The 15,440-nt window shown below is 41.8% G+C and overlaps 1 protein-coding gene across 3 annotated transcripts in view; it reads right to left on the minus strand.

The window, feature by feature from the left end:
• The window catches only part of adgrb2 (adhesion G protein-coupled receptor B2), a 512,322-nt gene that overhangs the window by 27,633 nt on the left and 469,249 nt on the right, over positions 1 to 15,440 (minus strand). For all 3 annotated transcript variants that reach the window (XM_037795561.1, XM_037795560.1, XM_037795559.1), the window contains exons 25-28: positions 14,905 to 15,003; positions 9,908 to 10,007; positions 7,314 to 7,385; positions 4,650 to 4,742 (exon numbers count right to left, since the gene is read on the minus strand). In XM_037795561.1, coding sequence (XP_037651489.1) covers positions 4,650 to 4,742; positions 7,314 to 7,385; positions 9,908 to 10,007; positions 14,905 to 15,003 — 364 coding nt within the window. The remainder of the gene's footprint in view (positions 1 to 4,649; positions 4,743 to 7,313; positions 7,386 to 9,907; positions 10,008 to 14,904; positions 15,004 to 15,440) is intronic.

Below are 15,440 nucleotides of genomic sequence, written 5' to 3' on the forward strand. Positions count from 1 at the left end.
TAAACTACAGATTTTAGACAGTTTGGGCACGCCACACAGGCAAAGAGACGAGGAAAGGATGGGGGGGAATGAAAAACTGAAAGCGAGAAGGAGAGAATGTGTAAAGGTCTCAGAGGAGTGGAAAAGCTCTTAGTACGAAAATCACCCGCAGTGCCATAAATGGGTCTCTACTAAATGGCCGGATGAGGATATGAAAGGAACCTCTCTCTCTTTCTCTCAGTCTCACTCTGCCATCCAAATTGAGAAAAACAAATCATCTTTATCATAACTTAACACACACTCTCTGCAACAGCCTTGCAGGTTAACTACAGTGAGTCATCAACGTCAACCTTTTGGTAAAAACACAAGGGAACACAGTCCCATTGTTGAGTCCTATTGTTGAGTAAACACCCAATATATCTTAGTGAGGTTACTACTGAAATGAATGCAAAAGAAACCATTAACTCCTGAATGAATTAAAAATGCCCAAAGACACACTATAAATACAATGACTGCTTACCTTGCTACAGTTAAAGTGCTAGTTTCTATTTATACATCACAGCTATTCCTATTCAGATTTAAAGGTGCAATATGTAATCAAAACAAAACTTAATTTGATGCAATGATGTCTTTTTTTTTGGTTAAAGGAAGAGTTTGACAAGCTTATTTGCTTTCTTGCCCAGAGTAAGATGAGAAAGATTGATACCATTCATGTGTGTAAGCTATATATGAAGCTGTTACCAGCAACGGATTAGCTTAGCTTAGCATGAGGACTAGAAACAGGAGGAAACAGCTAGCCTGGCTCTGGCCAAAGGTAAAAAGAATATGCCTACCAGCACCTCACTGATTAGCACATTATATATTGTTTGTTTAATCCAAATAAAAACCAAAGAGTAAAAATGGATATATTGTGGTTTTACGGGGGTTTATGCGCGGGAGTATTTCCTGACCGGGAGCAGTGACCCTCTGAAGTCGTGGCAACCCCAACGTTGACGACAAGAATTCGAAAAGTAACTGTGCCTAGCCAAGAAATAGTACGGCACATGATCGCCTGTATAACCAACCTGGTCTCACTTCCAGCTCAAATACCGCCGATTGGGCAGCACAACTCGGCATCCGAAACCGACGCATGAAAGTACCCTTTAGTGACAGTGTGTGAAAAAACAGGCTTTCGACTAATTCCAATGTAAACCCAACCTTGCCGTTATTCGACGGTCGGACCAGGTGACGTAGTATTAATAGCGGCGTGAGAGTCATAAAAGTGAAAGTCAAACACAGGACTTTCAACATGGAGACTGCTGTTTGTGTCACGTGGGACACTAAAAGTAGCGTTGACTTATTTTGTCACGTCAGTTGTTAGTCATGTGACTCGTTGGTATCGTCAGTTCGATGAATCACGTGACGCTAGTCAGGGAAGTTATCGTCAACCACGACAATTTCCTAACCCTACCTAAGTGGTTGTGTTGCCTAAACAAAGAAAAGACACTATGCATGTAACAAGCGTCTATATTGACACGCCGCCCACAGAGCCGTCAAAAAGTAACGCAAGAGGGGTACCTTGTACGTCAGTCTCCGATGCCGAGGGCCACTGACCAAGCGGCGGTATTTGACGAGTTGGAAGTGAGAATGTGTTGCTAAAATCACAATATGACGTTTAGAAACTTTGTTGTTTTGTGCAGATGAAACAAACAAGATATAACATGTAAATTAGTGATCGTAAGAGCCGTTTCCAGACTTTGTGGTGAGCTAAGCTAAACAGCTGCTGGCTGTAGCTTCATATTTAGCGTACAAGCATGAAAGTGGTACACATCTACTCATCTAACCCTTGGAAAAAGAAGCGTTTCTCAAAACCATTCCTTTAATATTTGTTATTCTTACAAAATATTGCTTTACAGATTCCACCTTTCTCCATCTACGGGCTTTGCTATTCATAACGTATAAGGTATCTTTTCTACAGGTGACATACTGGTTGGCTGCCGACGTGGTTGTGAGCGTGGTTATGGTTATGAGCATGGTTGTGGGTGTTGTTCAGGATGGAGTTATGCTCATGTGCGTGGCCGAGGGCGTGGCTGTGCTCTAGCCCGTGGTTATGGTCGCTGCGGGGCAGACTGTAGTAACAGCCTTGCTGGCACGCTTTGTGGCCCGTTGGCGGGAACTGCTGCGGGTGGCAACCAGACAGGCACGGGGATGTGCCGTAACGCAGAGAGCCACACTGCTGCCCGCAGTAGCTCACATTCGCACACTTCTGATGGTGTAAAACAAATGAATGGAAAACATAAAAGTTGAAATATTACAGGAGGAAATAAAACCAGATTTTTTTTAGAGGAGAGTTTTGATCAAAGATGAACTAATTCAATGATTTTTTCTAAAGACGCCTTTGATTCAACTCTAACAAGAAGGTGTAGTTACACTTCTACATCTTTATGATGTCTCTAAATGTCAGGGGGTTTAACGTTCTAATGAGATTTCCTGTGAGAACACCTGAGAGTAATTATGATGGTGATATCGCCTAACTGGTGGCAGCTTCACCAAATTATCCATCACAATTAATATTCTCAAGGATATTCATACAATATGTCCCGTCTAAAGATCTCTTCAAAGTCATACACATTTAGAGAAAACTTAAAAGGTTTACCAGCTGTCTCCCAGAACAGAGCAATAGTTGGCATAGCAACGAGCTGCATGCATAATAACAATACATTTAACCAAAAATTAAATAAGCGCTGTAAATGTTCCTCTCGGTTATGAAAACAGCGACACAGAACGTGTGATAATGGGTTTCCCGAGCAGAATGATGGCTCCGAAGTTTAATCTTGATAACCTCAGAGGGGCGTTCAGAAAGCCATAATCGTTACCGCAAACAGGTCTGAGGGAGAAATAAAGGGAAGAGCGTTGTGAGAGTTGTTCATGCTCTCATACCGTAGTAGCACTGTGACCGTAATGACATTGGCGAGACAGTTCAAGTCCATATGATTTATCACACTATTAACCACATTTGGGAACAACAATAACTTCACGGGAAGCTCTGTGCTCTTCAAATAAAGTGGAAGAAGTTTTAAAGTAATTAAAAGTGCTGAAGTGTTAGTTTTTGGTAATACATGAAACGCTGTGGGGAATATACACATTTTTATCTTGAAGTAAGTAACAACAACAATGTCAAAAATGCATCGCTATTAATTTTTAGCAGGATATTGTTACAGAAATGTGTTGACAACTTTTCATGTCCAGTTATTGCTCTATAGACGGGTTTCTGTGCAACGTCATCACAGAGATGTCTGAGTGTCTGAGATGACAAGGTGTTGTTGGGCAGTAAACAAGCACCGACCGCAGAAAAGATTGAAAATGTTTAATATTCCGAGGGGATCAAATGCCTTTGCTAAAAAAATAGAAGTAGATTATGGATCCAGGCCTGATGGGCAAAAGCATTCTAGTCACACAGCACTAGCAAAGCAGCGGGTGGGGTCATGGCGAGCTGTCATGCTCCACAGATCGATAAAAATGAACTGATCAACAGACCCACACTCTAAGCAAATATTTATATATATTTAGAAACTATGCCTTAAAACTTAAATGTGATGCAAGACTTGGTCACAGCTCTAAATTGCTGTCACTCCGGTATGCCGTAACGCTACATTTTGAAGGGAAGACGTGTGGTAGATTACCGGGGCTTCTCCTCCCCCCTTCGGTCACAACAACAAGCGGCCGCGGAAGCTGACGTTAGCTAACATTGTTTACATTTGAATCGGACATACAGTATCTGCAATACTGTATTGACTTTTGGCGTTACGTTTCTGACTGAGGGCTAACCGCTAACGTTCGTTTAAATTTGAATCCGACATATCAGTAATATTGTATTGACTTTTGGCGTTACATTCCCGACTGAGGGCTAACAACTAACGTTAGCTAGCAACCAGCAACACGCTGTTAAATAGAGAGCCGTCAAGGGTCTAATGTTAATGTTCACCTGCCCGACGTACAAAGAGCTGCTGTGTGACTGGTTGCACTAATAACAAGACCAAAAATCCAAGTCTCCAGTTTTATATTAACGTTAAACCTGTTGAGGAATCGCTAAAGAAAAAGTGTCTGCCGGCGTCCATCAAGAGGGGCTCACGTAACTTGGAACTCCAACCGAGCGTCAATCAAACAGACGCTGATCCCCCCAAGTCAAATCACACTTATGTCTGATCTAATGTTACCCATTTCATAACAGGTGATAATATTAATCAAATCTCATACTAATACATCATATGATAACGGTATCTTGTAGTCGGACTCTGCAAGAGTCTGGTATAGTCAACAAGAATGTGCAAACAATGCAAAATCTTCGTTGATTACAACCTGCTGCCAAAGTGTTTTTTGCCCCCTGAATGCGCGCGCACACAGTAATGTTTGTATACAAGAAACCTGTCTATAGGAAGTTAGTTTTAGGCTGGTGAGAGAATTTCTATGGGGGATGAAATCAAACATTTTTGGAAAAATAAAATGTGAAGATGCATAATGCATAAACAATAAAGAATTCCTGTTAAGCCAGGTATGAGATTGAGCGCTTCAATAATGGCGATCGTGCTTCTTGTTATTTGCAGCTGAAGCCTCTAGAAAAGCCCCAGCCTGGTTAATGCCAGTCCGAGGCTAATGGATTGCGATGTGGGATGAAATGGAATGCTATTCACCATGATCTGCACCTGTCCATTCTTGCAGGAGTCTGGCGAGTTTTCGCTGTCGTCTTTACATCCACCCATCCTACAGCGCACCGCGTCCTGCACCTGAAGGGGTGGAATAAGGGACGGAGGGGAGAGGAAGGATGAATATAGAGAGGAAAAGTAGGAGGGGAACAGAATGATGAAGGAGAGGAAGGGAGGATGCAAAGGAGAGAAGTTAGTGGAAAGACTTTGAAGTTAGTTTGGCAAAATGTTGGAGCAATGTGGGAACTCGCTCCCTCAGACAATTTGATATTCTTTATTTCTGCGATGACAGATGTTCAGTGAATACTAAATTACGTGGAAACGGAAAAAAGCTGCATTCTTCGCAAAGTAGCTCAGCTTATGTAACAGCCAGTGGATTGGTATAGGAACCGCAAAAGCAGTTCTTCAAAGTGGCCTATTTGAGCCTTGTGAGATCAGTGGCGCTCGGTCTAAATTAAAACCAACAGCGCTGCGTATAGATGTTCTAACCCGTGGGCCCTTTCCACTGTCATATTGTTTTTCTTTATCCTCCCACATCTAAGCAAACACACACCAACCCCGCCGTCAAAAGGTCGAGCTCTTGTAACGCGGCTCCAATCAAATGGATCCCTGTGCATTATGTTTCCCAGCCAACTCTGAGATTCTCACACCAGGCACTGTATTATAGATACGCTGGTTACTTGCTGAGGAGAAACATCATTTCTCAATGTTGCCGCTGTCAAATCCCATAAGAATCTTACGGGTTGGAAACAAGAGCGCTCGTGTAAGAAGCGGTGCAAGAGTGAATTGAGAGCATTCTCGCTCTTCCTGGGTGGTCTCAGCTGTGTGTGTGTGTGTGTGCGCGTGCTGCTACAAATGGAGAGGACTGGAATTAGAATCCGTGTCTGATTAATACTGCATGCGCCACGGTATTGCCTCCATTGTTTCCTTCCATCCGTCTCTTCTCTTTATGTCCATACACATCCTCGGTGGCATTTGTTCCCCGTTCTCCGTTAGTGTGTGTTGGCAATGCAGCTCATTCTGACTTCAAAGTGAAGAGCCCCTCCATGTGTCCATACCTCTCTCTCCACCCTCCTCTCCATTACTTCCTCCCCTTCCATCATCCCCCGCTTCACTCTTGATTTTTTTTTTTTCCCACCACAGATCACTGCGTGCAATTTGTCTTCCTCCCCTTCCTCTCTACTTCCTTAACTAAGTATATATGCCTTATCCTTCACATCGCTCCTCTCCCGCTGCCTCCTAATCACAAAACCTCTTACGTCGCACATGTTCTTTTCGCTCGCCCTCTCCTCGACTGATCTCAGCAGGCCACCTGTGCCGCCGCCAACCTTTCATTCTACGCCGCACACCTTACGGTACATGCGAGGGATCGACTCACTTCCCTGCATTAGACACTTGATGGGCTACCACTAGGGACAAGGCACTAGGCATCTGATTGGACGAACGCTCTCCCTCGACTTGCGCCTCAGGAAACTCCCTAGAATTTTTTGAACTAACCGTTGCCGATCAAAAATGAAGACAGATTCAGCAACTTATTTCTTGCACAAAATGTTTTTAGAAACACATTTCGATGAACTATTTTCATAATATAAGAGAAGAAAGTTCCAAACGAGCCGCCATGTTGGTTCCAGTTTGAAAGCTGGGAGCAGCAGCCCACGAGGGAAATCTGTCGTCCAATCAGGTGCTTAGTGGCAGCCCATCAAGCATCTTACGCTACCAAGGGGGCGCTACGCGGCGCAACACTCACCGGCAAGTTTTGCATCACCCTTTGTACTTGCCATCTCTCTTGTTTTGCACCGTAATGCTTCCTCATTCTCCCAATTTGTTCCTCTCTTCTCCTCCTCCCCCTCTCTCTCCCTCCGGTATGCCACGCCACTCTGCCTGTTGTTCAGCAGCTACGGAGGATTTACGCGGGGGGATTTTCATACATTTACAATAAATAATTCCTGGATTTACTGTACCCTGATCCCTGCTGCTTTTGTGATATTGATTTAATGCAGCTAAGCATTCCAGGCATTTGAGAATTCACTTACAGTATGCGGTGCATTCAATATCATAATGATCTCTTGGATATAGGAAAAGGTTGTGTGTGGCGTACATGTAACAGCAGCAGCAAATCTACTGTTATGGAGAACATTGTAAACCAATTAATTGCAGCGAGTGCAATCATGAGAATGTGGAAAAATGTGTGTGTGTGTGTCTGTCTCAAGGGCATGACTACATGTATGTGGACAATGAGTTTAAAATTGAGCATCCCGGAGGGCACAGCAAAGCCTGTGGCAAAAAAGGCACTAGGGGGTATTAGTTAGGGACTTATCGTCTTATTCCATACAGCATCTTAGTAAGCTCCTTAAAGCAGCCTCGGATCAGTCGGACAATACTGCTCTATCACACTGCATTATGGAGAAGAAGCGCCGCAACATAAGACATAAATACCGTGCTAATCCCTCTCATGTCTGATTCGCCTGTGTTCTGCCGTGACTCCAGACCGACCCGGAAACTAACGTGACATTTGCGAACACGGATCCCACCTGTCGAAAAGGGAGCGGGTGTCGACGAGGTCACTGTGTGGTGCTGAATTATAAATGTATGAACTCGACATGTTTGGGATCCACACACAGCTGCTCAGCAGAAGGAGGGAAGGGGACTCACCTCTCGGCGCATCGCACAGTGGACGGTGATGATGACAAAACCTTGTACGGAGTCGAAGACGGCAAAGAGGACCTGGAGGAGAAAACAAGAAATATTTGATTGTGAATTATTGGTTCCCAAACCTTAAAACCATGGCAACCCTTTATAGTCATTTTTGTTTTCCCTCCATATGCACTCCAACCGAAAAAACACATACTATAAGTCACACAGGATCTATATGAACTTATAACAATATTTTGCATCATTTCTGTATTTGACAGTCTTTCCCTGAAGAGGCATTCTTATGTGGGAACATCTCCTCACCACCAAAAGCTGTAAGTTTACGGCTGCATACATTATATATGGAGCAGTGGTTCCCAACCTTTTTATTTAATGGATCCTTTTTCTATTATTGAGTAAACTGACGACCCCTGACTAAGTGACATATTTCATGGATATTTTAAATTATATTCAATGCATAACAATAACAGCACAGAACAACTGATAAACTGATAGTTAACCCAAATAATGAACACAATAACTGCAGGAAGTTTGTGTAAAACGACCAATTTAGATGACTTTTGAGCAGATTATTTTTGGCGAATATTGTATCAGAGATGGTTTTCCTGTTATCTTTTGGAATTTTTTATGCATGCATGTATTATGATTTTTTTTTATTTTTAACAATCATACCTACTTAATAGGCTTCTTTTTTCTCATAAATTCAGTGTTTTCTCCTCCTTGATGTTTGGCCGTTATTCTATCCGCTCTTTGGTTGTTTTAACTGCGTACTTTTCTAATGCAGAACGAAGCTGTTTAGCAGAGAGGGAAGACTCTGTGAATATAGCTTGTGTTCAGGTCTTCACCGTGCCCTTATCTTGTGAGATTTTTTTATTTAATATTAGGGCTGTCGATCGATTCAAATAATTAATCGCGATTAATCACATGATTGTCCAAAGATAATCGAGATTAACTACAAAATAATCGCACATTTCTTATCTGTTCAAAATGTACCTTAAATGGAGATTTGTCAAGTATTTAATACTCGTATCAACATAAGAGTGGGCAAATATGCTTGCTTTATGCAAATGTATGTATATATTTATTATTGGAAATTAATTAACAACACAAAACAATGACAAATATTGTCCAGAAACCCTCACAGGTACTGCATTTAGCATAAAAAATATGCTCAAATCATAACATGGCAAACTGCAGCCCAACAGGTAACAACAGCTGTCAGTGTGTCAGTGTGCTGACTTGAATATGACTTGCCCCAAACTGCCTGTGATTATCATAAAGTGGGCATGTCTGTAAAGGGGAGACTCGTGGGTACCCATAGAACCCATTTACAGAGGTCAAGGGACCCCTTTGAAAATGGCCACACCAGTCCTTGCCAAAATTACGGTTAAGTTTTGAGTGTTATTTAACCTCCTTCCCGACAAGCTAGTATGACATGGTTGGTACCAATGGATCCTTAAGTTTTCTAGGTTCATATAATGCAAGTGTCTTCACTCTAGCTGAGCCCACAACAACCTAAAAATCACAAGTTGCATTAATGTCTTATATAAATTAAAAGGAATTTGTTTCAACGCGTTATCTTTGACAGCCCCGGTTTATATAGTTAATAACAATCCAAACTTTAAAAATAACAATTTAATTTTCTACACATAATTTAAGGAAATGCTGAGGTATAGGCCAACTACATATTTTTTAAAAAGTTGTCTTACACCCATTAAAATCAAGATGGTCTCGCGACCCGCCCGTGAAGCTTTAGCGACCCCCCCAGGTTGGAAACCAGTGACAGAGGGCTGAGATATATAGCATTTTCTTTGAGCAGTTTAGAGTGACAAATCTTTCCATCACGGCTCTGACAGTTGCTATTTCTGACTTTCTTTGCACCTGGAAAACTCGCAAGCAGGAAAGTGTGTTGTGTTACCATGACAACCAGCATCCCTGAGCTGTCATTACCATTCTTAGCTGTGGCATAATTGCAAAGTAAAGCATTTAAAATCTTAATATGGTGATTTTTATGCCTTTTTTTCTGTTATACAGTTGAAAACAGAATATAAAAATGTAGTTAATGTAAATGTCGCCTTGTTTTATGATGTGGTGAAAAGTTGAAAGAAGAAATAAATCTTGTGTCACGCTTGCGGCACAAACCACCGTATTATCCTATTCTGTGTTACTGTAACACTGTAGGGAAATGACTCAGTAATCATTAGAGAAACACCGATATGGGAATGAAATGAGTCAGCCGAGTCATGTTTATTCATAATAAATCATCACAGCCATTCATACTTTCATTCATAGTCTGTGTCTCTGCTCATGATCCTGACACAGTGGAGGGATTTTAGGTTGATCCTATTTTTTCTTTGGCCTATTCTCTATTTACACATGGTATCAATCAGGTTTAACCTTTCCGTCTTCATGGCTAAATGTGATAAAAATGTCAAGAATTGAGGCTCCCTGAACTTTACAGAAGACACATTTCACATCAGAGCTGCACTTTTTGGCACCGTTTTAAAGCTGCTTTTCCATGATGCATCACCAGCGGCATATGAGTATGAGTTACAGTATGTGAGCGTCGTGCTAATGTTGCTGAGATACATCACCTGGAAGAGCGTGGAGCGCCGGTCGGTTATGGCCAGCACCGCTGACATCCAGGTTAATGCTAACAGGGGTAGAACCACGCAGGAGCTCCACAGAGACGCCCTGTCAGAGAAAGAGAAAGCGATGCAGACACAGAGAGGTAAGAGGAGGGGAGAGAAGGAGAAATAACAAGGGGTTCAGTCTCAAACCAGACCGGCTTTGGTAAGTCACATAACTCCATTTCTCACCCACACACTAGGGATGTCACAATACCACAAATTTAGTAGTCGATACCAGTGAAATTCCATGATTCTCAATTGATACAAGGGTAAAAAACAAAAGTAAAACAATAAATCCCATGTACTTCAACATATACCCCTTTATTACCATTTCCATACTGATTTTTGTTATGAAGTTAAACAGGTCATAATTCCCTCTCTATTCTCTATTTTATATTGCTGTGAAAACATCTTCAAACAACTGATTTATTGAAGGTTCTCGCCAAAAAAAACCCAAATTTTACAAGATTACATTTGAACACATGATTAACGTCATAATTTACCTTCGCCCAATACTCATTTTTACTGAATAGAGCATGAACGCATCATAATGTCACCCCCCATGTTGAAATCGGCAGGACGAGAGCTAGATAACGTTAGCTGTTAGCAATCGGTAAGCAGCACAGTCTTGCACGGAGCTAACAGCTAACGTCAAGTAGCTCTCGCAGATTTCTACGCAGATTTGTTGTTCATAATGTAACGTTATCATGTCTAGAAGGGAGCACGCAAATTGCAAAATAGAATCTGATCTGCAAAAACTTACAAAAACTCTTGCGGGACTCGCTGCCCGACTACCTATCCTGACCTTAACCATTTGAGGTCAATGCCTAACCTTAACAATCTTGCAAGAGTTTCCCCAGTTTGCTGGTTCCCTTCTAGCGCGTGTCCCCTGGACGTGTCGATTGTGAGTCTACTGCGTCCAAAACACATTTTCTATCATCCCTGTGATGCCGGGACGCCGTAATCTCGAGCCCTGATGGTACCTACAGTACCTGCAGTACTGTAGAAAAATGAGTACCATCACGTTTTCCTAATTTTGGCATCGACTTGGTACCGAAGTATCAGTTCTCATGACATCCCTACCACACTCACACACTCACTCACACAGATCAGTGATAGGTTCAGTGGTGGGCAATTTGTAGCTGATTGGCACACTGAGGTTTGCATCGCACTTAATATTCCGACTGAGAAGTGGAAGATGATGTGTAATCACGTAGATACATGTAGTTATGAGACTGACAATTGCTCACAATTACATGGCTGATGCGCACGTAAAAGTGTCATGCTGGTGGACTGTGAGACGTTAGGCAGAGGGCCAAGAGGGAGCGGGAAGACAGGCCATTGACGAGTACTGACACCGGGGCTACCGAGTAGCGAGTGTGTGTGTGTGTGTGTGTGTGTGTGTGCATCTGTAACTCTATGGAGTCAGACACCAATTTAAAATGTTCATGCTGTTTGAGCACATATTCCTGGTTTTATAACCGCCAGTCTGACAGACGGACAGCTCCGTCTAGCTGCGCTGACAAATATGCACGCCCCTTTACAGGTGCACGTCCAACGGGCAACGAATAAAAGAGAAAACAGAGCAATAAAGCCAAAGCTGTGCCGTCCTCGTGTTAATGCGTAAAGTTTCCAGCTGTTGTTGACTGTGGTTTTTAACCATACAGTACGGTTCAGTACAGCAACGGTAACATCCTACTGTAAGTGAAAAAAGACACCCTCTAATACTTTAAGTGTACCTCATCATACATAATAAGTGTTTTTTAATGAGCTGTTATATTTTATGGTGCTACAAAGTCATTTGGGAGGAAAGAAATATGGGGAAAGCTCTTTTTGTCTCAATTTTCCAATGGTGGGTTATTTCTTTCTAGAAATAAATTCCCAAGTAATAGCCTTTAACGCTTTATCAAGAGACTTAGGTATAAACAGACCAAGCTTACTATATAATAATGAAGGAGTGTGTAATACCAGAAACATTTAAGCTGAACTCTTGTGTTCGAATTTCAGTAATACAGATATTACACAGCACAGGCGGTCTGATTACGGTTTTAAGCAGATTATCTGAAGGACCTTCCAACCAAATAGTATACTGCAAGCAGCAAAAAGAAGTGCAGTAATGTGACTATAAATGACCATATAATAGACTATGTGTATTCAGCAAAGATGCAGGTGGATCTGAGATAAGCAAAGCTGTGTGAAAGAAAGCCAATAACGGCCCTGTGTTTTCCCAGCGACAACAAGAAACTGATACAAACTTGTTACTGCAAATAGGCAATCTCATCCCATTAGCGTCCAATCATGCAACAACACAACTAAGGGCAGAGTTCCCGCTTTAAATAGAGCGCTCTTCCAAAGTAAACACAAAGCCATAATGAAAGATTTGCACAAGGACAGAGTTAAATATGCACAGGATAGTTTGCAGGAGTGGAGGAGGGTCTTTCATTAACTGCTCTGAGAATGAAATCATGACGACGAACCTCGTACTAAGAGGGCAAAAATAGAAGAAGAAAAAGAAATCAGCTCTTCTCTTTCTTGTTACACTATAATGGCACCTTTTAACATGTCAACACTCAAGAAGAGATGCTGGCAGGGTGACTGTGAGAGTTCAAAGAGTAGTATATAGAGAGTGGGAAAGACATATAACTGCCATACCTCGCTACCTCGCTCTCTTCAATCCGCTTTCACCGTGATACTTAATGTGATTTCACTTTCTTTTGAATCCTGAATGATCTCTTCTAGCAGCACACTGTATATCAGAGGCTTTTGGCGCTGCATAGTTTGGATAATGGGCACTTTGTATGTATGGAGGGCTTTTATCTGTTCAAAATGTACCTTAAAGGGAGACTTGTCAAGTATTTAATACTCTTATCAACATGGGAGTGGACAAATATGCTGCTTTATGCAAATATATGTATATATTTATTACTGGAAATCAATTAACAATCACAAAACAATGACAAATATTGTCCAGAAACCCTCACAGGTACGGCATAGCATAAACATATGGTCAAATCATAACATGGCAAACTGCAGCCCAACAGGCAACAACAGCTGTCAGTGTTCTGACTTGACTATGACTTGCCCCAAAACTGCATGTGATTATCATAAAGTGGGCATCTCTTTAAAGGGGAGACTCGTGGGTACCCATAGAACCCATTTTCATTCACATATCTTGAGGTCAGAGGTCAAGGGACCCCTTTGAAAATGGCCATGACAGTTTTTCCCTGCAAAAATGTAGCATTTACTTTGGAGCATTATATAGCCTCCTTCGCGACAAGCTAGTATGACCTGGTTGATACCAATGGATTCCTTAGGTTTTGTAGTTTCATATGATGCCAGTATCTTCACTCTAGCTTTAAAACTGAGCCTGCCACAACCTTAAAAATCACAAGTTGCATTAATGAGTTAAAGAAATTAGTGGCGTTAAAACCAATTTGCATTAACGCCTTATTATTGCGTTAACTTTGACAGCCCTAGTTTTGATACTTTCACAGTTTAGACATACCACACTGGTTCAGGGGGCCTTCCACTTCATATCAGAGATCATAGATTCAGAAAATGAAATGGAGTAGTCTAGTTTCATATGAAAGCTTTAAAAATGAGCCTGCTACAACATAAAAAATGCAAGTTACGTGAATGCGTTAAAGAAATTAGTGGCGTTAAAACAAATTTGTGTTAATGTGTTAATATCGCGTTAAGTAACGTTCAGTTTTGCCACTTCCGGTGTTATTTCAACCCAAATCGCAATCTTTTCCTAAACCTAACTAAGTAGTATTGTTGCCTAAACTACGTAACTTTGTTTTGAAAAGACTGGAGTGGAAATCGAGCCCACTACAACCTCTGAAAGATCGATTGCGTTAACGCGTTAAAAACATAAGCCTCTTTCACCATAAATTCCAATTACAGCATGTTTAAAACTGGACCCAAGTAAGATGACATATGGTTCCATCCTGGAATGGCACATCTACTGTTTTATATCTAAGCGCCCGGGGAGCAACTTGGAGTTCAGTGTCTCGCTCAAGGACACTTTGACATGCAGGCACTCTACCAACTGAGCTACAGCCTCCCCTAGTCTATGTGTTCACAAGTGTTTCACTTTAACTTCTGAAACGTAGTTAAGCCAAAACACAATCTGTTACCCAAACCTAACTAAGTGGTTTTCATGCCTAAACCTAAAGATGCTTTTTTGTTTGTGTACAAAACGTAACGTTTCATTCAGTTTTAAAATGTGTTGCTTTTCATTTTTCGCTCTCACTTTTACAAACCTAGTAGGCATGGTAAGCCCCTAACGACCCACATCTATGGTGCTCATAGTGACCGATAATGGCTATTTAATGGCCTGATAACAGTCGGATTGGGTGCAATTCTAAAAGATGCTCTAAAGTGAAAGATTGAAACACCTGCGGCTCCAGTATATATATATATAATGTTGTTGGTACGTTAGCCAGTTTTTCCTCATTCAAATACTTAACTCCTTCAGAAACATAATGTGTTTACTGTGACCATCAGAATATAATGAGAGCCAGAGAGTAGTAAGTTTATAATGCAACACAGTTTGCATTATTCCTGACGTTGTACTGCCCTGATGTGTTAAGCCGCTGCAATACGGCACAATAAACAAGTTAAAACAAACTCTAAAAATGATTCACAAACACTGTCTGACACGGGTCAGGTTTGCTCTGCACGACCAGCAGGAAAATCCACTTTGGATCAAAACACGCTCTCATTAAACAGTGGCGGCTTGCATTGCTGTTTTTTTTCTTCTTCCTTTCATTAGTTTGTTTTTTTCATCCAGACAAGTCTGAATGTCATCCTGCATCATTACCGACAGCCAGAGATTAAAAGGATGGAGGAGAGAGAGAGAGAGAGAGAGAGGACGATGGAGAGTAAGAGACAGAGACAGAGAGAGAGGAATGGCGAGAGAGAGAAAGAAAAAAATAGAAAGATGAAGATGGACTAACATGGCGCTGCTGGCAGTCGAGCTGGACAGAGCGGTGCTCGAGATCACGCCACACTTGGAGCATTTCAGGAGCAGTCGGCTACGCGCCTCCGCTGGGACACTTCAGGACATGTGCGCACACAAACACACACACACACACACAACCATGTGGGGAGGAGAAGAGGGAGTGGGGGGGGAGGATATGTGGAAACACAAGTTCCAGTAATGGCAACAGGTGAAGGTGCAAGTTGCAAAAAAAATAACCAAAAGAAAAGGAGAAAAAGTGGACACAACAAAGAGAGGGAGAGGGAAAAAAGAAAAAAGGGGATGGAAGGGGGAGAAAAGAAAGAAAGGCAAATTAAAAACAGATCTTAAAAAAAGTAGCAGCAATGAATAACAGTCAGAATACAAAAGATTGATTCAGAGCAAAGTGGAGAGAAAAAGTGAGAGACGGACATTTTGCAATGTTACAGCAGAATAGTGTGAGATTAACAGATTTACAGTGAGACAGACAGGAAATACACCAACGATCTCATTCCGCTGCCGGTGTATTGCAAG

Source organism: Sebastes umbrosus, chromosome 15 (assembly GCF_015220745.1).
Source record: "Sebastes umbrosus isolate fSebUmb1 chromosome 15, fSebUmb1.pri, whole genome shotgun sequence".
Classification (NCBI taxonomy): Eukaryota; Metazoa; Chordata; class Actinopteri; order Perciformes; family Sebastidae; genus Sebastes; species Sebastes umbrosus.